The sequence below is a fragment of the Pogoniulus pusillus genome, chromosome 33, assembly GCF_015220805.1.
Source record: "Pogoniulus pusillus isolate bPogPus1 chromosome 33, bPogPus1.pri, whole genome shotgun sequence".
NCBI classification, from domain to species: Eukaryota; Metazoa; Chordata; class Aves; order Piciformes; family Lybiidae; genus Pogoniulus; species Pogoniulus pusillus.
The window spans coordinates 6,331,769-6,358,390 of NC_087296.1; the positions used below are offsets into that span (position 1 = coordinate 6,331,769).

At 41.5% G+C, this 26,622-nt stretch overlaps 1 protein-coding gene and 1 long non-coding RNA gene across 7 annotated transcripts in view; both read right to left on the reverse strand.

Annotated features, from left to right (window-relative positions):
• LOC135189635 (uncharacterized) overlaps window positions 1-26,622 on the reverse strand; it is a 932,873-nt gene that overhangs the window by 751,202 nt on the left and 155,049 nt on the right. The window lies entirely within an intron of this gene.
• Window positions 24,274-26,622, reverse strand: part of HS3ST5 (heparan sulfate-glucosamine 3-sulfotransferase 5) — a 201,647-nt gene continuing 199,298 nt past the window's right edge. For all 6 annotated transcript variants that reach the window (XM_064170207.1, XM_064170210.1, XM_064170208.1 and 3 more), the window contains one exon: window positions 24,274-26,032. In XM_064170207.1, the coding sequence (XP_064026277.1) occupies window positions 25,102-26,032 (931 nt within the window). In that variant the 3' untranslated portion in view covers window positions 24,274-25,101. The remainder of the gene's footprint in view (window positions 26,033-26,622) is intronic.

Consider the following 26,622-nt stretch of genomic DNA (forward strand, 5'->3'; position numbering starts at 1 on the left):
GTGCGGGCCCGGTATGGCGTGGTGGTTGTTGGGGCATCGGGGACCCCCGTGTCTGGAAAGCAGCCGGGTTTTTCTCTGCTTAGCGCCAAATCCCGGCCCACTGCCTTCAGCCGACCTCCTAGGAGCGGCAGGCCTGCTCCGTCCGTTACTCGGGAGCGCTTCCTGCCGTTTTGGGGCGGGTGGCCGATCCTGCACCCTTGGCCTGTCTCCAGTGACAGCAGTAGGGGGCTGGCGCAGGTAGTGGAGTCGAAGGGCTCGTCCTGTCACCTGCCTATCTTAAGTCTAAGCATGCAGTTTTCCACGACGATTCCCCCCCCCCCCCCTCCAGTACGGGAGCTTACATGGCTTCTGTTTCGTTAATTAATAAAGCTCTGAAGTGTCACGATTCTTTGGAGCTCAACTGCTTCTCTTTCCCCAAGACTTGCACATCTACCAGGTATTTGAGGCAGCAGATGGGCTCCAGGCTGATGCTGAGCCAACAGTACATGTGCCATCTCAGTGAAAGCTGAGTAAGTGCCTGGATTACAGGGACACTTCTTAAGCTAGGGTTAAATATACAGCATTGGTCTTCTAAGACCACTGATGAGAAGCACAACCTTTTTTGTTTTGAATAAACAATGCCTGACGTGCTATTAATTATGGCCTTGAAGAGTACTAGACATTTGAGGATGCCTACTGTGCTGGAAGTTCCTATCAAAGTAAAACAAAAGGCTAAAAGAAGATACCAGGAACACCAGGGCCTAAAGAAACAAGAACTTCTTGACAGCAGCAGAAATTGATCACCAATCACTGAAGACACAGAACTTTTGCAACTTATGTTCCTAACGACTGAACCTTACTCCCTAACCTATTGTAATCCTAAACCACACATGCCCTTGAGTTGAGAAGCCCCCTTACCTATACGACCACCCTTCTCAGAATGAGCACTATTAATTTTAGTGCTTTAATTATAACAAAGAAGCTGTAAACCAATCAGGTGTTAGGAGGTTGTGCTTAAAACTGTAGTTTGGTAATAAGAAATTATACGTAATATATGAGGAAGCTTTGGGAGGTGTGTCTAGCATCCAAACTTGTGCAAATCAGTATCTCAGCTCTGTGTGTATGCTAGCTTTTGGGCTTGTGAATATGCCCAAGCTCTCCAAATCACTGTTTGGGCTCCTGAGCCCAGTTCTGCTTCTGAGCTTCATTCCAGTGAATGCCTTCCAGTACCTGAAGGGATCCCACAGGAAGGCTGGAAAGGGACTTTTCATAAGGGTGTTTACTGATAGGACAAGGGGGAATGGTTTTAAGCTGAGGGAGAGAGGCATCTGTGCCCATGTTGGGGAGGTTGGAGGCTCTAAGGTCCCTTCCAAACTAAGCCATTCCATGGTGATTCTATGATTCATGTGTCCTTGGCTCAACCTCAGCTTGCAAAGGCAGAATGTCATTGGTGTGTATTTTAAGATTTTTTATAGACTGAGGATTAGGGACATTTGATGGTATATTGCAGTCATTCTTCTTCCATCTCTGATAAGCAGTGATAGAAGGGTGTTGACATTTAAAGCACTATCAGTGGGTAGCTAAGTTGGTACTTACTGAGAAGGGTGTGGGAAAACATTTCTCAGAATGTTTTTAGTTAAGGTTCTGAAAGTGCAAGCAGATGCCACTACATCTGTTACATCCTTTTGCTGAGTGCATCTCTCCAACCATGTTAGCTAGAGATTTCATTGTGAGGGAAACAGCAACAAAACACGAGATATTTCCCCTCAACTCCCAAACCTTTAGGGTCTGGAGAACAAATAAATAACATTTAAAAGATGCCAATATATCTTGCAACTTACTTGCCAAATGTAGGCTGTTCCTATGTTGACTATTACTGTTTACACCTGTGATACAGAAGAGACTTATTTTTATTACATTTTGGGTAAATGGCTAAAAAACATGTGCTAACAGCAATGTGACTAAGACCTAGGAAATAGCTCTTCTTCTACATGATAAGCACAAGGGACAGAATGCATTACATAGTTTATGTGGCCAGCTTCGCAAAGAGAACAGCAAAGAAAACAAGCAGTAAATGACTGAGTAGGAAACAGCACACATACTGCTCGCAACTGTGGCACAGTTACACATCATTCATAACAAGAAAGGTTATATGTGCTTTGGTGCTTACTTTGTAAAGTAATTCGACCTTTTAAATATATATATATATATATATATATACATATATATATATATATATGTATATATTTGTCTATTGTGTTGTCTTAGTTTCCCTGGTTTTGAAATATTTCTACATAAAATCACACAATTGTAGAATGAGTTAAGTTGGAAGGGACCCTTGAGGGTCATGTTGTCCAACCGTCTTGTGGTGATCAGGGACATCTTTAACTGGAACAGGATGCCCATCTTTATCTATTAGTAGCATTGTTTTCATCCTCACATGCCATGCAGAATTAGGGCCAAAGAGCTGGGAATCATAACTTAAAATAAAATTGAAGTTCTGTTGCTGATGTTGATTTACCAAAGCAGTGATTTTCAATGGCTGCACAAGTTCTCTTTTTCTTTTCCTTTGTAGCATTGATACTACAGTAAATGCCAATGGAATAAAATCTGTGTTGCAGCCAGTGGAATAAAGCCAACACAGTGTTTACAGACAGCTATTTTCATGGCAAATATAAGAAACTGTTGAACAAGTCCCCAAGAAGCTCTCAGGCACTTGATGAAGGAGAGCCTGGGGAAGGGAGCACTCATTTCATAGTTACATACTGGGTGATACCTTCCTATTTAATTCCTTCAAAGTAAGGTGTGCACACCAAGAATACAAGCAATTCATCCCCAAAAAGGGAGAATGGCCTATAGAAGCAAGAATAAGTACAGCACAGAGCTTCTCCTTGTCCTCACTCTTTCAGGTTCAGGAAATCCTGAGTACCTTTCTGCAGAGCCAACAAATGACCAATGTTGCTTTTGTCTCCTCCAGATCCCCCCGATGTCTATAGTTTAGGTGACTTTTGGTGGCTAGGAAGATGTGGGTCTGAGGAAGAGGAAGGAAGCTTCAGCATCCTAGACGTGCAGTTACAAAGATAGATCAGCCCTATCAAATGTTGCAGTCAGCACCTTGTGGCTGACTGTATTTTAAGCTTCTAGTGGTAGTGCACAGTGTTTGGTATTAGTGCTTAATTTGGACAGAAGCAAGCCTAAATAAAGGTCCCTTGTGCATAAGGTCTCTCTCTTTTCAGATGTTGTTTCAGGAGAGTCACACTGAGAGTTTATTATATTACTGCACCATGCATTACAGGGGACATTATTTAGCTGATTAAAACACAATTAAGCAAAAAGTTTCATGTCAGTGAGGCACAAAATGGCATATTTTGAGGTGTTTTCTTTGAAGGCCATTAAAAAAAGAAAACACTGAAGCTCTCTTTTCTTTTTCATTAGGAAGAAGAAACATCATTTCATTACTTTTTATTCTCTTTGTTGTCCTTAGTGTCAATTCTGACTTGAAATTCAGTGTCTTCCATAAGACTTTGCTAATGATTTTTTCCCTAGACCATGCAACCTCTTCTTTAGACTGTACTTCTTTTTAATTGACTTGCTAAGCTTTCTTCCAAAAGCTTTTTTTTAATTTTCTTCTCTTCTCCCTTTCTTTTGGAATTCAGAGAAGGCAGTTTGGACTGATTTCAGTCTCTTATAGATTTTGGAAAAATTCCAGAGGCAAGATAGGACTAAACCAAGCTGGCAAAATCAATTATTTTAAAGTTTTAGCTTTTAGCTTAGACAGTGTTGACAATAATGCTGAAAAGATGTTGGAAAATGTCACAGTCTAGTCAGGAAAGTGCAGTATAATGTGTGGCGAATAAATAACATGCCAAGAGACACTGATAAAGGAGTTCTGGGGAAAATGATACCCTCAAAATGTTTTCAGGTCATTATGCCCCAATTGCTGCTCCCACTTACATTGAGCTAAGGCTATAGCAATTTCACTGACTTTAAGATCAGAATTGGATTCTTTATTCTCATATACGACTTTTCTTTTCCATGAAAGGTGACCCTCATTGAAGTTATTTCAGTAAGATATAGAAGCTCAAGCTTTCAGTGAAGGAAAGGACACTAGAAAGTGAGGGATCACTATGACTGCATTTCACCTAAGCAATGGGTGCATGGCATAGACTACTGCCACATCTCTCCTTGTGGTGCCCAACAGCATGATGCCAGATATCAGAGGTCTGGATATCTGAGCTTCTTCCCCATGAAAACTATAGGGAAGGGAGAAAGTGGGCTGAGATTAGGGTTTGGGGGGTAGGGTTAAGGGTAGGGTTAGGATTTGCATTAGTGTTATGGTTAGGTTTAGGATTTGTGTTAGGAGTTATGGTTAGATTTAGTGGTTAATGTTTGGGTTAGTGTTTAGGGTTAGGGCTGAGACAATTTCACGCCAGTCCTCCTGGAAAAGTGACCAAATTAGTATCCTGGTGAGACAATGATGTACAAATGTCATTCTATCCAGTAGTATTTGGGATAATCATTGACTTACATTTTAACAGGCCTTCTCTGAAGGAAGCTAGAGTCTAGATTCAGTTTACCTGCACACTTGCCTTTGCTGTGAATTTCTTCAAGCATCACCTCACAGTCAAGCAGAGAAAACCTTAAGCCTCTTAGGAAGCTTCTCTTCCCTACTTCATGGGTGTGCTAGAATACATGGCTGGACAATGGTAAAGCCCAGAATATACAAATAAAATGACTAGCATTCAGGTGAAATGTTGCTTGCTGTCACGAGAACTGAGTTTTGTCAAAGGTGAACTGAACTTTGAACAGGACAAATTACTGAGAATCCATAACCATCCAATTCCATGGCATAAAAGTGGGGTTACTTTATAAGAAACTAATCTGATCACCCTTGAATCTTTTCCATGCAATCTGTACAGAAAAATCTCAGTCTGAGATAATTAGTATTAGATCATTTGCAGCACTAATTAATGTGAGTTTTTTCCTTTCTGTGTTTGCCCCCTAAAAACTTTCCTATCATTACACATTTTGCTTTGCTCTCAGAAGACAAAACAAGGATTTGACTCACAACAGCTTGACACAGCAGTCCTAAACCTAATATTTTTCCCCACATGAGCTAACCCCAAATTTACGTTATTAAGTAACAAAAACCTCTGACGGCATAAAGTGCAGCCAGCAAAAAATGGTTAAGGCAACACTTTCTCCCTAGCTTTTGAGAAGGGCAGCCAGTGCTGTTTTCTTGTCTTTGTCATCTCTTTTTTTCACAAGCTCCAAGTTTGTTGCTGTCCTCTTTCACACAGGACGTGAGTTTGGCAGAGCCCAAATGCCACACGCTGCTATTTTTGCCAGCAGGAGAACTCCTGGGTCTCTGAATGGATGTCTAGAAAAATTGCTTTTTATGATATTTTGGCTCAGCTGGCTCTGCAGTGGAGGTCTGCCACACTTGTTTGAACAGTTTGCAATGAAGAGGGTATAAGGAATAAATGTTCATTGTTTCCCTTAGGAATGTAAGGAATGCATCTGCCTGCTAAATGTCTCAGAGTTTAATTCAAAGAGTGAAGCAATCCACCCAGCAGTATGTACCTTACCTTCAGAATTTAAAAGACTTAGTCCCTTAGGTTCAGGTTATGTATTTACATTTGCTTGTTGTTCCCTCTTGACTCTCCAAGGATTGTGCACCATCCAAATGAGCTTCTGAAGCAGGTATAATATAATCTCCTCCTCTCTTCCTGGTAAGTGGTTTGGACAGTTTGTGCATAGATTGGTTTCCCAGCACCACTGGGATACTTGAGATGACTGAGTTCAGCTACAGAGGGCTAAGGCAGCTTGTTGGATTGTTTCAGATGACTTCAGCCTTCACATGGCCATTTGGTTAGCTCAGGTGGCATCAATACTTGTTTTATGACTTGGCATTCTAATAGAGCAGTGAGGCAAATCCTTGAGTCATTCTTAACAGGCACAGCTCCTTTGATTTTAGCAAAATAATGGCAAAGTGACAAACTGTCCAATACTTACCCTACCTTGAAGCTGCCTGTTTAGCTCCAAGTTACATTCTCTCAGTATATCAATATCCAGGCTAATGGGTTTGAAAGAGCTAAGCACAATTATAATACTAAGCATGAAACTGATTTTTCAAGTTTGCTTTTTTTTTTTTTTTTTTTTTTTTTTAATGAATGACCCCTTGGATGTAGAGTGTTACAACACCATCTCTGCAACTTCTTGCTGGAACACACATAATTAATAGGCTTGTCAGACATTTGGAACTAGAAGAAAATCCATTCTGCATCCAGAGCAAAACAGTTACCAGTGAAAATCTCACTGACTGTATTAGCAGACAAACCAGGTGCTGGAGAAGCTCGGGGAGCAACACACTCTGGCAACATGGGAGAGGACTCTTTGTTAGGAAAATGTAGGAAGGATGTTCAAACTCTTTGTGTTAAATTGCAAAGCCAGTTTCTAACATGGGTTATTCTATAGGAAATTACTTTTAGAGGAAGCCAGAAATAATCAGAACAAAGCAGACTGTAGGTGCTGTCACCTGCTTTCATGCCTCCAATGGGAAGTAAGTTCACCAAAATGAACTGTAAGAAAGAGCAGGGATGGCTCTGTTCCTGTTCACTTAAGTCTAAATAGCTGACTTAGCTGGGTTCAGGGAAATTAGCCTCCTGAGGGCAACAGTCATCTTCCTTTCATGCTACTGGGAAAAACTGTAAATCCCTTTTGAAGTAGTGAAAAATGCAGAGGCCATTCATTGCCAGAGCATTTCTGCAGAGCTAAAGGACTTGGAAATAGGCTAACAAATTATGAGAGGGAGGCATTGTCCAGTGGAACTCTTTTTGTCACCAGAATGTCTCTGGCCTGAATTCAGAAGAAGGAAATGCAGGTTACCCTGAGAGCAGCCTTCTGGGTTCACCTGGATGTTAGCATGGGGGGAAAATGCCAGAAATTAGAAGGAGGTTGTTGTAAAACAAATAAAAGTAGGTTTCACATGGTGGACAGAAATAAATATAAGATGAAGGTTGAAAAAAAAAATAAGAGGAAGGCTGACAAACTGGAGTGAGGAAAAGGAAACAAGAGATTCCAATAGAAAAATATTTTCCACAATGAGTGTGTCTAAGTCCAGGAAGATGATGTCCAGAGAGGCCTCAGTATCTCCATCCTTTGAGATTTCCAAAGCTCAGATGGACAAGGGTCTCCTTTAGAGCTAGTCCTTCTTGAGCTGTGATCTAAAGCCTGCTCTTTAAAGGAGTTTGGTCATAGCCAGGTTCCTCCTGCTCTGCCTGAGACATTGCAGTAATCCATACTACTAATGCCTCCTAGAACTTCTGCTAGGCTAGCAGACAGTCACAGCCTCTCTGGAGTAGTCTCATCTGTCTATAGCATAATGATTCACACATTATCCCTTAATAAAGGGTAGGGAAAGTCATCACTTTGGGAATTTACAGTCCTCTTTGGTCATCCACTATGCCAGAACCATAACAACAGCTTTGATTATTGTGTTCTAGTTTTAATGGATTATCCTTTTTATTGCTGGCTGCAGTTGCAGTTCTCAGAAATAAATCAAAAATTATTCATTCTATTAAAAATTACTCCAATCTTCATTAATGTTGCTCTCTTTACTGTTATTTATTAAATGATTAAATTACCATTAGCAGATGGCAACTGAAGTATATAAAATGCAAATGCCTGCAATATCAAGCATGCGTATTTTGCTTACAAAATCTAAGTGCACATCATGATTGCTCTTTTTTTTTGTGCACAGGGTGGAAGATAATGGAATGTGTACCATGGATCTCTTAGATTAATTAATCTATTTATTCAACAAATCAAGTTGATGTCAGTAGCTCAGATAACAGCACAGAAAGACAGGTGATACTGGAGCATCTGGTCTGCAGTGCAAACGAACTTTGTTGCTCTGTAATGAAATTTTGTCCTTGTGTTTCTTAATTTTGATGATACATCACAAGAAGCTTAAGGCATATTAGAGAACAAGGTTGTAAATTGTTTCTTGGTTTTACTCTGAAGCCTAGATAATCCTGGTTAATAGACATGACTCAAAGCACTGCGATACAGAAAGTGATCCTTTTCCAGTCACCAGGGTCCTCCACATTCTCCATGCAGTTTGTTTGAACTTGTACCCCAAACTCTCATTGACTTCAGTGGGAGTTTGACAAGTAACATATATTCAGAGCTGTAGCCTGTGCAGACTATAATATAAAGGTAATGAGAATCATACAGCGTATCCCCATCATCTCATTTCCCGATTCAGCAGGATTAGCTCTTCTTTTATACATCTAATTCAGCAGAAGCCATCTGAAAAGTCCTGAAAACATTAAGTTTAACCACACAGAGGGGACCCTTCGTGCACACATTCTTTCTTAACATACCTGGAGCTAAGGAAGGCTTCCTCTCATTACAGAGGCAAATGAAAAGGGCTCACTTTGTGTGTGTGTGTGGAGTAGCAGCAACAAATTCAACTGCATTTCCTGCATTATTCCTTTCTTCTCTATTCAACTTGTGATACTAGAGCCTTTGCAAACGTCAAAATCAGCTAACAGAGGGCACAGATTTATTCCTCCTTGAGCGACTAGAATTTTCTGATACATTCTGGATCTTACAAGCTTGCATTTGCATAGTTTCACATTGTTTGTGACAAATCAGATGTAGGCAGTAATGAGATGAACTGTTTGCAAAGTCTGTACATTGCATGCCCATGGGAATGAAGCTGCAGGTGAGAAAGGAAAGGTTTTAGTTAGCTAAAAGGAAGATGGTAAGGAGAATTTTAGCAAGCATTCTCTAGGAAAAAAAATGCTGTGTATAGGCTGTTTCTACTGTTTTAAGGCCAGACACAGATCCCTTTACTTGAGAGAATTCATTCACATTTAAAACAAAATCCTACTGCAGTTGCACTGCTTTCAAAATTTGAGGTATGGCTTCGTGTGGCAGTGAGTAGAGACATGCCTGGATGCTGAGCATTTCCTTCAGCTCTCTCTTCAGGTTGAAACATCTGGATTTCTTAGATCATGTCCCAAGGGTCATAGCAGTGAAAAAAGAAAGACAACACTGATTTCTTTTTTCTCAGAGAAGCATGGGTGGACAGGCAAGGACTATCAGCTGTGGAGGGAGACAGATAGTGCTGTCCTCTCCAAGAGGTTTATTTGCCAACTGAAGTTTCACCAAGAGCCTGAGGGTCCATAATCTCACAGTTTTGGCCAAACTCAGAGAATATGTCAGGACACCAAGGCTTATTGCTCTCTGACACAGTGCAGATGCTTGTCCTCGTGTATCCTCTCTTTGCCAATGGATAATTTCTATCCTGTCATCTCTTCTGCATGGATTGCTTTGGTGGACAGTGGGACTGTTAGAGAGTTGCTCTGTTAAATGCTCTACTAAATGCTCCACTAAATGCTCCACACAGGAGCCCATCTAGCAGGTCTCATTTAAGTTTTGCTGAAGTGTGAAGGACAGGGCTGAGCCGACACAGTCTTTTAGTGCTACAGCAGAGTGTGAGTACACTTCACAGTACAAGAATTGCAGTCTCAGTAAAATCATACTGAAGTCCCCAAAGCCACTCAAATCAATGTTCTAATCTTTTCTGGCCCAGGTTTCTTTCTTCAAGAACAGCCTCACTTGTACATGAAATTGCTTAGCAAATTATATATCATCTGTGAGTGAGGGAATATGCTGAAGAAGATCTCTAGGATTCTGCAGGTTAAGGTATTGAGATTGTTTTAGACAAAATGAGAAACCAGTCTCTTTCACTCCAAAACTATTTTCCCATCATATTCCTTGAGGGGGAGCTCCAGTTAATGAAAATGAATCAGTGAAATCCACTGAATCTGCAAAGTGAAGGACTATTTTCTAGAGATGCTAATAAGCCAGTTGATGGAACAAATCTCTCACTCGTATGTAATAAGCTGAAACATTGCTTTGCCAGCTGTCTCCCTCCAGTTAGTACACAGTAAAGTTTTGTAACCAGGATTTCTGTGTTGTTTGCAGGGGAGCACAAACATCCAGTCTTCTGAGCCTTCAGCTTGTGCTCTGTATGTGCACAGAATTCCTCAGCCTCTCCCAGCCCAGAGCAAACAGATTACTTTTCAACAATGGAACAATTGCTTTTCATTCGGAACCTGTAAGAGCAGAAAGCAGTGGGTATCAGTGATGGATCATGATCTCTTTCCCGTACCTTTTGCAAAGTAGCAGAAATACTCCTGTGTATTTCTTTTTGTGGTGATGTTTCCTGACCTAATGTGACATGCTGGCATTTCAGCCATATGTCTGTCTGACCTTATGAACTTTGCAGTTTATAATATTTCACCATCTGGCTCCAGCTCATTTACACAAATAGGAGCTTTCTGTTACTGCTTTATCCACCAAGGATAAAAATAAACACAGGTATGAATCTATAGATTCACATACAAACAGATGCACACACGCTTGTAGACACACAGATTTCACTGAGGAGGTATGTTCTGCTGTGAAATCACTCAGCACTCCCTCTGCCTCTGAGAGTAGCTCAGAATGTTGGCACAGGTAGTGGTTTGACTTTTAGGGATTGCACATCTAAGTTGTTTTGCACATAATTACCTAATGTGGCAAGGGTGCAGAACAGGTGTCTTCTCTCATGTGGCATCTGCTACCTTATCAGGCTGAAGCTAAGCTACTGAAGCTTGAAGATGCTTTGCAATTTGGTAAAAGTCCAGCAACTCTAAATGTCAACAGAAAAAACAAAACAACCAACAAGCCCAAAACCTACCCATATTTGTGAAATTGTTTTTTCTGTCACACTAACCCAGATTTTTATAGCCACCAACTTCTCCCTGGCGCATGTCTAATTTATTTGCTCCTTATTGCTGTGCATTGTCAGGCTCAGATGTTAATGCTTTTACCTGGCATAACCTTTGCACAGTACAGAAATACGATTCCCACTTTGTTGAAAAGAAACCGAGGCACAAGCAACCTGCAAAGGTCATACAGGGAGAGTGAGGCAGAGTCAGAAATTCAACCCACGGAGTCTGCATTTTCAAGCAGAGCCTTAATTGTAAGATGAGCCTTCCTTTTCATCAGTTCACATATGTTTCTTAAAGCAACGATTTCTAGCTTCAGTGCCCAAGGTTAGAAACATAAATCCATATTTGTGTATGCTTTCATAAATATCTTGCTCTTCAGCTGCTTCTTCAGCTGCTGACTCGCTGCTTCTTTGGAGATTTTTGTTGATGTTTGCTCTGAGTTGTAAAATCTATTCCTGAAAGTGGGAAAGCCACCTGTGAAAAAAGCCTTCCTATAGTTTTCATTTGCAATTTAGAAAGCGGCATTAATATTAATCTCACAAAACAGTTTATTTTCTAGCTTTAAGTAGGCAAAATAGTATGGATATTCATAGAAGTGGCATTGTTGCCAAAAGCTTATACTACATAAATAACAGACAAATTTATTCTATTTTTCTCACAGCTATTAGCCCTTCACAACTACTGTGAAACTGAGTTATGCACTCGCTGAAATTTTAATTATACTCTCTGTATCCTTTTGATCTACTTAATATTAATGGGAGTCAACTGCCTCTTTTTACCTTGCCAAGTGAAACGTGATTATGCCAGCAATGTGCACAGGTGGCCAAGAGAGCCAGTGGCATCCTGGCTTGGAGCAGGAACAGTGTGGCTAGTAGGATAAGGGAGGTTATTCTTTCCTTGTACTCAACACTGGTCAGGCCACACCTTGAGTGCTGTGTCCAGTTCTGGGCTCCTCAATTCAGGAGAGATGTTGAGATACTGGAAGGTGTCCACAGGAGGGCGACAAAGCTGGTGAGGGGCCTGGAGCACAGCCCTGTGAGGAGAGGCTGAGGGAGCTGGGGGTGTGCAGCCTGCAGCAGAGGAGGCTCAGGGCAGAGCTCATTGCTGCCTACAGCTACGTGAAGGGAGGTTGTAGCCAGGTGGGGTTGGTCTCTTCTGCCAGGCAATCAGCAACAGAACAAGGGGATAGTCTCAAGTTGTGCCAGGGGAGGTCTAGTCTGGATGTCAGGAGGAAGTTGTTGGCAGAGAGAGTGATTGGCATTGGAATGGGCTGCCCAGGGAGGTGGTGGAGGCACTGTCCCTGGAGGTGTTGAAGAAAAGACTGTCTGAGGCACTTAGTGCCATGGTCTAGTTGACTGGCTAGGTCTGGTGCTTGGATGTCTCTTCCAACCTGGTTGATTCTGTGATTCTATGCTTCTCTCCAGGGAAGCTGCCTACCCTTAAATAAGGATTTTTTTTTTTTTTTTTTAAGTGTTCCTATCTGGTCTCTTAAAAATGGTGGCTAATGCTTTACTGAAAAAAGAAGGTAGATGAGGTGTTCTACAATCTCTGGGATTCTCATAAGATTTTACCTTTATGATAACATTAAACTGGTCTGTTTTCAGTCTTCAGGGATTCTCTGCTGAACTTTTATTTGGTTACCTTTGTTTAAAAACTGCCAGTAAAATTTTCCCCAGTTAGTAACTACTCTTACCTTTAGAAACCATGGCTATGACAGTTTATGCCCTTACTCCCAGCACATTTTACTGAAATTATTCTATGATTCTAAGCTGTGCCAGGGGAGATATAGGCTTGATTTTAGGAGGAAGTTCTTCCTAGAGTGAGTGATTTGCCATTGGAATGAGCTGCCCATGATGTTGGTGGAGTCGCCGTCTTTGGAGGTGTTCAAGAAAAGCCTGGATGAGGCACTGAATGCCATGGTCTAGTTGATTGGACAGGGATGGGTGCTAGGTTGGACTGGATGACCTTTGAGGTCTCTTCCAACCTGGTTGATTCTATGATTCTATGAAATGAAATGTTTTAGAATCTGAAGTCTTATTCTGTATGAACTGGAGACCCAGTCATGTGTATCAGCTGAAAACTGAAGGACTGAAAGGGACATATCAGTCTCTGTTCTCTTGCCCTGCTTTTTGATATGTAACTCATGCTGCTCTTGGCTGTTTCATAGAATCATTAATCAAAGAGTCATTAAGGTTGGAAAAGACCTCTAAGAATCATCTAGTGCCAGTCATAAATTTCCTGCTGCTTGCAGCAGCTTTCAGTCAGTGGAGTTGTCAAACAAACCTCTTTCATATGCTTTGTGGAGTAAGTTCTGAGGCTTCTTCATGAAACAGAAAAACTTGCCATTCTCCTAAAACATGTGTTTTGTTGGGGCTTTTTTTGCCTAGAGATTTCAGACCAGTCCAAGCAATATTCACCCACTTGTGATTTGAAGGTCCTGGCCATTGGACTGTGCTATTCAGCATGTGAAGTGGAGCTCTGATGCCTAAGCCAGTTGAGCCAGCAGATGTTTGAAAATCCCAGCCTTGTCAGCATAACTGCTGTGTGCAACAGAGCTATTTCATATGCTGAAGACATTTGAAAAAGAACAGAAATAGAGTAACCCCCAGACAGCTATCAAAACTGCCTTGCATCCTGATAACTCATCCTGCAGATGACACAAAAGGGACTTCTGCACTATCGGATAACAAAATTAGAAGGAGGGTCAGTGATACTGAAGGAGACATAATGTAAATGGTCTTGACACTGATGGAGCAATTCTGCATAGAAACTTATCTTCATCTTTATTTTTTTTGGTCAGGTTCAATAAACCAGTGATGGATCTTTGGTCAAAATGACAATAAAATACAATCTTTGGGTAATAGTAGCTGACTTCCTGATTATTTATACTCTCACCAGATTTTATACTACCTGGAAGTGTGTGGGGAAAGACTTCTATACTCAGCAGCATTGACAAAATAGTAAATATCATGGAGCCATTGAACTTTCTGAGTTTAAAAGTGTATTTAATATTAATGTATTTAAATTATCATATTAAAAAGATGCACTACTGAAGTTTCACAGCTTCAGCTGGTGGGAGATGCTTTTTTGTCTCTCTGCTGGAAGTGGACTAAGGGCAGGAAGGTTTGGAAGGTTTCTGGGAGCAGAAAAGGAAGCCTCACAGCTGAACTGGGGCACTCATCTGAGCAAGAGAATCTCTTGAAAGTTTGCCTTACAGAGGGAAAATAGAAAAAAACCCAACCTGTTAATGAACTAAATCTGACCACTTCAGATAGGTCACTGTTATTGACCATAAGAACGTATGAGACTTTTGTAGACTTCTGTATGTCAAGTGGGAAAGCAGAGTATTTGTGCTGGGCTTCTGTCTTCATTCACACAAACACAAGGTGCAGGATTCAGCCAGTCTCATCAGACAGCTCAAACCTGACACAGATACTCAGGATTATGCAGGAGTACCATGTTTGCCTACCTGGCAAAGGTATAGACCTAGAGAAAATGCAGGCTACAATATGTGCTGTCAGTTTAGTCTAGTTCTTGTTACAGTTCATGTTCAAACTTTTCTTTGGCAATTTTCTATTTATTGAGGTGCATGTATCTTAATTTATTTACCAAGTTGTTTTCCCTATTATTTCCTTTCTCAAACATACCTACTATGGTTTAGGTTGGAAGTGACCTCAAACATCTAATTCCAACCCCCTGCCATAGGCAGGGACACCTCCCACTAGAACAGATCGCTCAAGGCCTCATCCAACCTGGCCTTGAACGTGTCCAGGGAGGGAGCAGCCACAACCTCCCTGAGCAACCTATTGCATTGTTTTACCATTCCATTGTTTTACCACTGTAAAGAACCTCTTCCTAATATCTAATTTAAATCTCCCCTCTTCCAGTTTAAGCCTTTTTCTTTCCTACTGAATGCTTTTACTGGCATTAAACTGTTTTACTTATGTCCATCTCTTGTGTTGGCCTCTCACATATGGCAACCAATTTGTTTTATTCTCTTTTCCTGTTTTTAACATATTTTTGTTCATACCTTCAGCCACAGATTTTCAGTCCTATTTCTTGTAAAAATAAATCTGTGCTCACTTCTGGGTATTCTTTCCTTCCAAGGAAGCCAGTACCTTTTGTCTATCACTTTTATTTTCTCCAAGGGTTTTTTTTGTGTGTTTTATTCTGAGATACAGAAGCTGTTTATCCTTCTAGATGCAAGCTGCAGGGTTATAGCAATGATTCGTTGGGACAATTCAAGCTGGCTATCACAGCACACACAATTTCTCTTTCACAATTGCAGATTCCCTTGCATTCTGCAGCCTCACAGTGTTCCCTGTCTTGAAGAAATAACATAATTCTTGCCCAAAAGCCATGTGTGAACTGTCTCTGAATCAAATTAATATGGGTTAGAAGTCACAGCTTGGTGATCCCTGCTTTAGATTAGCTCAAAACATATGCAGACATCTCCCTTCATTTGAAAGATTGAGCTGACAATTGGAATTAGGCCCTTTTTAAGTGGTTAATTTCTTCTGCATTTTGATTAGTCATGCTCAGCCATGCTCACAGTACCTCTGGCTTGACATACAGTGCAGCCCTTTCTGCCCCTATGGAAATTTGATGAGTCATCAAGCAAGAAACCCAGGAAAAAGACAAAAGGTCTCTCACACAAGAAGTGTGAGCAATTACATATCTACTGCTTTACAAAAGCACATCAGCTCAGCACACCAAAATCATGGAGTCCCTTCCCTGATTCAAACCCACAACAGTACATGTGAATGAACAGTCTTAGCAAAGCAAGAGATTTTTTTCCAACATAGCTTGGAGAAGATTCATGCCAAGTATCTGTCTTCCAGCTGGAAAGACCTCAGGTATGATGCAAATGAGTTCTGGAGACAAGGATACAGCAGGTGTCTATGAAAGATTGAGAATAAGGCTTACTCTGCTTGATATAGGAAGGTTTTGTAGTAAAGGAAATACCTGCATTGTATTCTTGAATAGTTCTGGAGACAAGGATAGAACAGGTGACTATGAAAGATTGAGAATAAGGCTTACTCTGCTTGTACCTATATAGGAAGGTTTTGTAGTAAAGGAAATACCTGCATTGTATCCTTGAATATTGAATGTATTGTTATTTTGAGTTTGTGTTTGCTTTTGGTAGATATTATGAAGAGCCTAATGATGTAGGACTCAGAGTGGGAAGGTGATGGGATAGGTGAGGAAGAAGAGGAGAACTGGCAAACACCTGCTCACAGGAGTGCTGTGTCAGTTTCCCAGAGAGGTTTCCCTGGGTTATCTGACCACACCATACATTCCATAGCCATGGAATTTTCCCAGTCTGGATGCAAGCAGAAAATAAGCTGGGATACACTAGCTGGGTATGCTAGGACTGAAAATCAATATAGACAAAGCATATTTACTACACAGCCCTGGTCTGCCTTTGAGACATTATTTTAAACAATGGCACCACCAGCTGTGATGCTGCTTGCTTTTTCACACCTGAAACACCTCTCTTCTCTCTACAGGGTCATAAAGTTTGGTTTAACAGAGCTATCTTCCAATGACTTTACTATAGATATGGCAGACAGGGCCTCTTAAATTAAAGGCAGTGGTATTTCATTCCTGTGGCCTCTGGTTGTTTTTAACACCAGGCTGGATGTGGCTCTGGGCAGCCTGATGTAGTCGAAAGTGTCCCCGCCCGTGGCAGAGGGGTTGGAACCAGATGATCCTTGAGGTCCCCTCCTACCCTGACAATTGTGTGATTCTGCAGTTGTGTGATTCTATCTTGGATTTGACTTTTATTTCTGTGACAGAAATTGAGCTGCTTCTAGGTTCTTAGAATGCACTTCCCAAAAGCTGCAGCAGAAATGCTGGAATTAATTGAATACAAAGTGCTGCTGCACCTTCAGCTTGATTACACAAAAAGCTGTGCAAGTTAAAAGGACATCAGATCTGCTGAGTTGTAACTAATAAAGAGCTGTAAAGGCAATGAGATGAGATCACCAGTGTTACTCAGACGAGCTCTAATGCTGTTCTCATAATGTGTTGCTGGGTTTGAAGACTGCATGGTGGCTAATAGAGCAGTTTTACCACTCCACCATTTGACCAAACCAGTCAGAGCAATTCAGTTTCCCCACACCATGTGAACAGCTACAATGTGAGCTCTCTAGTTGACTATTCAGAGATTAAATACTACACAGTCCATGGTCTCATCTCTCTTCTGGAAGCAGTGACAGTGCTAGTTTCACTGTTCATAAGATGGGTTTAATTTGGCTGTTAACTTGGAGATCTTAAGCCTGATTTCATCTGAGATTTTCTACTTCAACTGTGTCACTCCATGATATCTGGGGTAACTGGGGATCATTTTTGTGATGTCTAAACTTTGTAGCCACCTTGTATAATTTACAACCTATAAGTAGGTGCTAGGTTACTTTGCCACAAGTAAGGACAATGCCTTCTAACAATTCAGCAGTCAGTCCATGCCAGGATATCAGTATAGCCTATTGTCTCTTCAAGACTTCCTAGCGTCCATCTGTTTGACTACCTTGAGGAGGTTATACAAGGTTAGCTGGTATTAAGGGTGCCTAGGAAACATTCACAGCACTCAACCTTGCTTTGCCAGCAATTCTGCTGCTTTATGTTAAGGAGTTTCCTCAGCTCTGGGAAGTTTAAAATCTTGTCTCATTTATTCAGAGAAAATCCCTGCTGTGGTGCATGTAGAAATAGCCTTTGGATGTAGCTCAGTGAACTTGCGGGGTTGAACAAGAAAGATGGAGGTCTTGTAGGCTAACACTTGGAAACAGTCAGGAGGAGAAGATAACTACAGTTTTAGCTTACTCTTATGATTATTTCTACTCTTTGATGCAGTGTAAAAATGCATGGCTACTACTTTTATTTATCAAGTAACTTGGAATTTTGTGTCATTGCTATGCTAATCCATTAAAATCAAGTTAAAATAGAGATCTGAAGTGTTTAGGTAGCTCCAAGGGTTGATAAGATGTCTGAGTAGCTATATTCTGGGTTTCTTTTCACATTCAAGTGTCAAAAGTGGAAGTGAACATGACAGCTGTGAAATACTCAACGTCAGTTCGCAACAGTTTAAAATAAAACCTGTCTGACTTTGCAAAAGGGAATTTTACTGGCTCTTAAATATAAAAGAACTTGTGTTAAGTAGCTGTACTGGTCCCCCTTTCCTTATCAGTGGATGGAATGGCAGGCTGCTGTGCCAAGATAGAAACGCAGTCAGACTTCTCTAATCAGCAGTGAGTGCAAGTTTCTCCTCCAGTTAATCCTGTGGTCTTTCAGAGCAAATTGATTTAAATGAGCCTGAAGGTGTAACAGTAACTGTCCATCATATAGGATATTGCTAATGGCAATTATACTTACATGTCACCTGAAGGGAGGTAGTTGTAGACAGCAATGGTGCATATTTTACGGTATGAGGAGTGGAGAAAGGTTTTCTTTGGACTGCTTTGTTGCTTGCTGTATTCTCTCTACTGTTTACTAACACACTGTGATACTACAGTCTATTTTTGTTCATAATGCATCCATTTCAAGTGAAATCTGAAAACCAGAATGATTATTTCCATATTTAATTTCCATATGGAGAGTTTTAGATTGTACTGAGTTGGCTTGTTGGATTTTTTTGGGGAGAGGCAGTTAACATTCAAAGCAATCTTTAGTCCTCTTTGCTTGTTTGGATAAAGAGAGGCAGAGGTTCTTTAAAATATTAAGGTGGAGATCGGTCTTGTGCTAGTTTGAAGCAAGTTGTGCTGGGGGAGGTCTAGGCTGGATGTTAGGAGGAAGTTGTTGCCAGAGAGGGTGATTGGCATTGGAATGGGCTGCCCAGGGAGGTGGTGGAGTTGCCATCCCTGGAGGTGTTGAAGAAAAGACTGGCTGAGGCATTTAGTGCCATGGTCTAGTTGATTGGACAGGGCTGGGTGCTAGGTTGGACAGGATGATCTTGGAGGTCTCTTCCAACCTGGTTGATCCTATGATTCTATGATTCTGAACCAAAAGAGCAAGTGTTTTCAAGCAGTCAGTAACTCTTAAAGGATCTGGAGTAGTAATACATGATCTCCCTTCCCTACATGGTTCTGTAAAACTACTACAACCTGATTTTCACTGTCAGAATTCTCCTCCAAATTTTCAATGCACGCCGTGGTTGCATTACACTAACTCTCAGTAAAACTTGCTTTAAAAAATCCCAAACTATTACTTCCTTTGCCTTCTTGATGCAAGACAAGCCTTTCAATGCATAGCAAATGTGGCACTTCTTGACTTTAAAGACAAATGACATCTCTGCTTCACCAACTCTGGGTTGCTTCTTGACAAGGCACTGTGATACACAGCCACCTAAAGTAAAAAAGGCTTTTTTTCCCCTGTTCTTGTAAAGCTGTGTTACTAGTGGAGCTACACCCAGGAGCTTGTAACAGCTGGAGCAATTTTGTGAAGATGAAGTTAGTAATAGTGCTGCTGCTAGTCCCACCTCTCATGAAATGCCTATCACTTTTTTCATATAGTAGGGAATTGCAAATTAATTCTGTCTCCATGGGTTTGGAATAGAAACGATGCCTTCACAGTTCAATGAAGTGGAAAGTCTTTCATCAGTAGAAAATCAACCAAGGAATTGGATGGCAAAGGCCTCATACATTACAAAACAGTTGTTTGCAATTAAGGCCAGGAGTAAGATGTGCAGGAGTCTGTCATGTTTCTTTTTGTTTATTTAATCAGCCTGAGGCATATCATTAGATGATTTGAAGTGGCATTGTTTCCTTGTCATGTCCTATGATTTGCTGTGTGTTATGTGTACAGGACATGTACTGTATCAAAGGGCTGCAATCTGTTCAAAATACAGATGTTTCATATTGTGCTTGAATTCTGATCAATAATCAAGGCATTCTCACAGAAGCATTAACCTTCTAAGGTAGTAACCACTGCTGCTGGGGATGAGAGTCATTTGAAAGTGGTTAGAATCAGCTAGGAATCATGAGGACATCAGCAGAATCAAATTCATTGTGTCACACAGAGTCTTTCTCTGGCAAAGACTGAAACGACCTCAGCTGATGTTCCCTTTTCTGTTTCAGGGAATATATTGTGGATCACTGTGCACAGAACTTTGTAACTGATAGGAAGTTGAATGGAGTCAAAGCTGAACTGTAAGCAAGCCACATATAAACTCAAAAAAGGCAGATAGCTTCTTCAACATCAGCTCAGTTCAACATCTGCCAGTTTTAATAGGGATCTCAGAACAGCAGGTAATCTTATTTACCATGTGCTAAGCACAATGCAGCAGATGGACAATGGTGTTCTAGTCTTTTCTGTGCTTTCCTTGCACTTGTCAGTTCAAGCCCTGGGAAAAAAGCTGGCATCCAGATTGATAACACATGGATGTTCTCTAAGGGCCTGACCATTGCGTTGGTGCACTATTGCAGGAACAATTGAAAACTCTGTCTCTATAAATCTAAATGCACTTAGTGGTAGCTGGTAGTTCTGAGGATGGGTTTATTATGTCTATCTCAAAGTTGTCAGCAGGTAAATCAGGCTTTAAAGAACAGATTAGCCAGAGCTGATCAGCTGGTAGAAGAGTAGTGTGAATCACAGAATCATAGAGTCAACCAGCTTGGAAGAGACCTCCAAGCTCATCCAGTCTGGAAACTTCTTCATGCTTTCCTTGTCTTCGTGTTCCACCCAAAACATTAGCTAATGGCCACTTCTAGTGACAGATTCTGGTTTGAAAAGACCTTGCTCTGACCCAGTACAGTTTCAGTGATGTTACTTACCTTTTTAGGACAGGTTAGTCTGGTACAGTGAACCAAAGCAGCTCCATGTGGAAAGAGCAAATAAGCATGAGAATCGGTGTAAAGGGGAGGAAAAGAACACATGGTGTGGGCAGGAAGGTGGTTGGGACCTTTACAGGCATCATCTGGGTTAACTTAAACTGCCATGGGTTTGTAGACTCCTGCAAACTTGGTTTCTGAAGTGATTTTTACATAGAAAATAGCTGCTGTTTTATCCCATTTTAAACGAAAGCAGAGACACCACTCAACTCCTCACAATAGAGGGAGGTCTTCACAGCATCATAGGAGAAGACTGTCCATAGAAGGAGGTGTCCAACTCCTTGCTCAAGCAGTGCCACACAAAGTCAGTTGCCTAGGACTATGTCCAGATGGCTGTTGAATATCTACAGTGATGGAGACTCCACAGCCTTTCTGAGCAGCCTGGAAGTGCTTGGTCATCCTCATGGGAAAAAAAAAAGCTTTTCTTGACGTTCAGACAATGTCTCCTGTGTTTCAGTTTGTGCTTGGACTACTATAATGAAATGTGTTACTAAAACCATTTTGTCTCTTGTATGCTTAGATGTCATGGCAAAAAAACCCCAACAACCCACCATAAATCCATAAAAATAGAGCAAATACATTTTTCATCATGCTTATTCTGCTTAAACAAAAGCAGTAGTATGGGTTAATGTTAAATGAATCACTGGTCTCCAAATGCCAGTCCTTTATCTACCTAGATACTGACCTCTGAAAATAGAATTTCAAATTCACCAGCAATATTCTTTTATGCTGCAGGTTGTTCTTCTGTGTGGTTTAAATAGCAGCTGGGACAATCTGATATAAATGCACAGAAGTATTAGCAGTTTTAATCCAAACATTTATCAGAGCTGTAAAGCCCACGATTTCAGGGAACAGCAAATAGAAAGGATGCAATGTCTTTAGAGAACTTGAATGCCATAAGTTAACAGCTGCAACTTCGTATAGCTATGCATCACTCTGCAATCATAAACTCCAGCTAAAAGCGCTCTTCCCAGGCTGAACTCTCATGAACAATTTCAATGGCAATGATTCACTCAGGGTTTGGGAAGCAAAGCAATGAGGCTGAAATGAATTATTCACAAATTGCTCCTGAAGAGGTAAATACCATAAGGTCAGAACTTCTCAAAGTGGTGATGAATACTGCTGAAAAATCCCCATTAACCTAGGGGTGTACTTTGCGTGGTGTGTTGGATCTCTGCATTAAGAACCAGTTTTGATATTTCCTCTTCGCTAGGTAATGTCAAAAAGACTTGAGGATGTTCCATGGAGGCTTGGTGGAAGTGAATCTGTTCCCTCTTCTTTTAGGCTTCTCAACACTTTGCAATGCCTCTGAACTCTCTTCCCTCCCCTTCTATTCCTGTCTCTGCCTCTGTGCTTTTTCAAACCAGATTTGTCTAAGAGATTGCCTAAATTTATCTGTGTGTCTCCAAAACTGCAAATGATAAACTGGAGTTAAGCCAGCTGACTTGAACAGCAATGTGTGTAGTCGTGCCTCTTAGATCTCAGTCTCTGTGATTTTTCTGATCAGTGCAGAGTGATATTCATTTCAAATGTATCTTTCATGCTTAGAGGTAACTTCAGCCTAATTTGTCCCTTAGGCTGAAAACACATCACAGCCTTTAGTTGAAATTTGTAGCCATTACTGTATGAAATCACTGTATGAAATCCAAAGCTGTCTGGAATCTGTCTGCTCACCTGAAGGTTGTGAAATTGGATAAAATCTCCTTATTGAATGCTATTAGTTGAGTTAAGAATCTCAGCCTTTATGTCTGGTTGTGGCTCTCACACAGGACAACAGTGAGTAGCCTTGTAGCTGCTGGAGAAAATTTCACATATGCTCTACCGTGGTGTGCTGGCAGGGCTCCCAAGCAGCAAGAAGAAAGGGCACATTGCTCACAGTGCTAGCACATATGATTAAAGATACAGCAAGACAAGCAGCAATCTTTCACAAGAGTTTAAAAAAATCACTTATTTAGAAAACCAGTGCTTTCAAATCACTGAACAAGACAAACAGCCCACAGGGAAAGCTTGATCTTATTATAAACTGCATTACTAGCAGCTACTCTGCTACTGTAGATCAGAATATTCAGATGTTATGGATACCTTCCAAAATGTGTGTCCCCATTAATATTTAGATGATAGTCTTAAAGTAGTTGTTTTCCTTATCATTTCCTTTCTGTTTTTTTTTTTCTCTCTCTCTTTATTTTAGAAGACATTTTTCAATTGCTTTTAGTCTTTTGCTTATCACACAATCATAGAATCAACCAGGTTGGAAGAGACCTCCAAGATCATCCAGTCCAACCTAGCACCCAGCCCTGTCCAATCAACTAGACCATGGCACATCCAGTCTTTTATTGAACACCTCCAGGGACAGTGACTCCACCACCTCCCTGGGCAGCCCATTCCAATGCCAATCACTCTCTCTGCCAACAACTTCCTAACAACATCCAGCCTAGACCTCCCCCAGCACAACTTGAGACTGTGCCCCTCTGTTCTGTTGCTGGTTGCGTGGGAGAAGAGACCAACCCCACCTGGCTACAACCTCCCTTCAGGTAGTTGTAGAGAGCAATGAGCTCTGTCCTGAGCCTCCTCTGCTGCAGGCTGCACACCCCCAGCTCCCTCAGCCTCTCCTCACAGGGCTGTGCTCCAGGCCCCTCACCAGCTTTGTCGCCCTCCTGTGGACATGTTCCAGCACCTCAACATCTCTCTTGCATTGAGGAGCCCAGAACTGGACACAGCACTCAAGGTGTGGCCTGACCAGTGCTGAGTACAGGGGAAGAATAACCTCCCTTATCCTACTGTCCACACTGTTCCTGATACAGGCCAGGATGCCATTGGCTCTCTTGACCACCTGTGCACACTGCTGGCTCATGTTCAGCTACTATCTACAAGCATCCCCAGGTCTCTTTCTGCCTGGCTGCTCTCAGCCACTCTGTCCCCAGCCTGTAGTGCTGCTTGGGGTTGTTGTGGCCAAAGTGTAGAACCCTGCACTTGGCCTTGTTAAATCTCATCCCACTGGCCTCTGCCCACCCATCCAGCCTATCAAGGTCCCTCTGCAGGGCTCTCCTACCCTCCAACAGATCAACACCTGCTCCCAGCTTGGTGTCATCTTATGAATCTCTAAGAGACATGCAATCTATAAAGTACAAAAATACTAATTTACTGAGCTAATTTCTTGTCACTTACTGAATGGAAACATGAGCTGTGTGTTAGTAGCAGTACTAAGAGCACTGCAGTTGTTTGTTTGGAGCAAGCACGTATGTTAGCAGATAAAAACAGAGGTGTCACTGTGGTTTGCTTTGACTTCTGAAACACCACCAGCTTCTGGTGATGAAATCTTTATATTCTTCTGCTCTTGTTTGTGTGCCTGTCAGTCTGGTTTTGATGGCAGCTCTGCTTTTTTGCTATCCAGGGTTAGAGTAAGCTTTCACAGTCATTCTTTAGCCTCACGGGCTACTGCAACTGAATTAATTTTAGCAAAGTGCTGCAACAGAAGAGCAATAATGTTCCTTGAGGTGTGCATTGCACCAGATTCACAGGTGGATGAGTTTTTTAATAAACTCAGCTCCACCACATATATCAGTTTTCTCTACTGTCTGGAGTCTCCATTTACGCATGCAGCTCTCGCTCACACCAGGTGCACGTGATCTGTCTGGGCAAAGGGGCCACAGGGACATACGCCAAGCAAAGGTGAAATGCCGTTGCACATATAGGTAATTTTAATCCATTCCATTTTTAAATACCACAATAAATTTAATTTTCACAATAAATTAAATAGCCATATTCAGTTTACAAAATAGAATTACTTAGTGTGAAACTGGTATTTACAAACATTGTACACTATGTACACGACGCTTAGCTTTGCTGACACACGAGCATAGAAGAAAGAAATGATTCGACCTTCTTTTGACAACATGATTGACATGCTACAAGTGACACTATGGGCCATACGAGAAAACAATAGTGCAAACTCACCACAAGAACTCTGAAACAATGCTGTTGGCATGGGATAAGATATTCATTTCAAATAATAAGAAAATAGGGTTATCCACTCTCATTGTAAAAATGCAGCGCTGTGTTTAAAAGTGTCAGTATTCCTTTAGCACTGTACCTACCAAATGGAGCCTGAAGATTATGCTTTCTCACAGCTTCACAGACTTCTGACAGGAATTTTTATGGCATAAACTAACGTTCTGCTTGGATCAATAAGTATGGCACAAGCACTTCATGAAGCGAGAGGAACGCTGACCCTTTTTAACCGCGTCTGACTTCTGTTTCCCTAAATACCTCCTTTCCCTTTATTATTATAATAGCTTAAAAGATGCAACTATGCTGACAGTAAATTCAGGTTAGTTACTACTCTGTAGAAAAAATTGATCCCACCGTATATTTGGTCACACACTGCATATGTACACCTAGGCATGAAAAAAAGGTTACTTTGATAGCCGTGTCTATGAAAAGTGCATATTTTAGCAGAGACATTTATTGCATGTCTCAGATGCGACAGAAAGGCTCGAATGGAGTTTGGTTTAGGGCCAGTTAAATGTCCTCCCAGTGATCTGGTAAAACTTTTGATTGAAAGGATGAAAGAACTTGCGCAATTTGGTAATGACAGAGGTGTCCACCTCTGGATGGATGCGTCCCTTGCTACCCGCCAGGCACTTGTTAAAGACAATGTTAAATCGCAAGCAGTAAAACCCTCTGGTGGCATTGAAGTATAAATTGTACTGACTTATCCTTGGAGGAAGATTTAGGAACTTCTCGACCAGCTGGAGTTCTGGCAGTGGTTCTGTGATGAGCCTGTCTCCATCCACGATATGAAACTGCTCGACTGGGAAGTATTTTAACCATCTCTCCAGATGTTTTGTGTAGATGCTGGTTCTCACCGCCTTGTACTTAGTGTTCACTTCGCAGGTGTTAGGATCAATAGCCAGCTTCTCAAATTTGTAGTAAGTTTTGTTCTTTCTTTCCTTACCTTCCAGCACCTGAGTGTAATCAGAAATAGCTCTTGTGGTAGGTTCCCTGACAATGATCAATAATTTGATAGATGAGTTCATTTTGTAAATCCTTTCAGGTACTTCCTCGGTGATAAAATACGCAGGGCTTTTCTCGATTGTTATTTGATGAGGGTAAGAGAAGGGCATTTTTTTCCGGTACCACTCGATCCCCTTGGCATAGTTCTCGTCGTTATCGAAGAAGTGAATCTCTTGAGAAGCTTTGACCACTGCGGGGTGAAGGTTCAGCATCTCCAGTAGTGCTCGGGTGCCTCCTTTCCTCACCCCGATGATAATGGCCTTGGGAAGCTGCTGAACCAGGTTGTGCAGTCGGATCTGTTCCTTGCTGGCATTGCCCTTGCGGAATTCATGAAGCAGCCCTCGCTTGAACTGCAGAGCTCGCAGCGGGATCTCCTCCTGGCCGCGGGGTCCGAACCGACCATCGATAGGGCAGAGGGGCTGCAGTCTGCAAGCAAAACAAGAGGTATTTGTAAAGTGAGGATATCTCTTAAGGCAAGTTCCCTGTGTAAGGCAATCTTACCCTTGGAAACCTTTTGCGAAGTAATGTGATGTTCCCATCTTTCAGCTTGCATTTTATTCTGCCGGTGGTTAAGTTGTTCACAAAGCATTTGGTTATTTATTCTGGTGTTTTGCTGTGATTTAGCTGAGTACTTCCTAACTCCACCTTTCTGCCTTGTGTGAGCATAGGCACTATGCTTACTGTTCCTGGGGCTTCTTGAACCTTGCCTCGCCTCCTGCATTCCTCGTTCCTTTGTGATTGCTTCTGCAATTTTTAAAGCATATTAATTTGATTTGGTCAATCTGATCTGAAAATTCAGTTTGCTTAGGTTGCCTCCTTCCAATGCTTTTCCAGTTCCTGAGTTCTTTCCTGTGCGTCCCATTGTGTTGGCTTTATTAGCTGCCGATCCAGAGTTGTCCTTTTTAGTGAAGATGAGCACAAGGGATAAAACCCAGCTTTATAGGCATCAGCTTTCAGCATTTTCCCCTCCTCTTTAAAAGATGCCCAGGGTTTTCTCTGTGATTCAGAATCAAAAA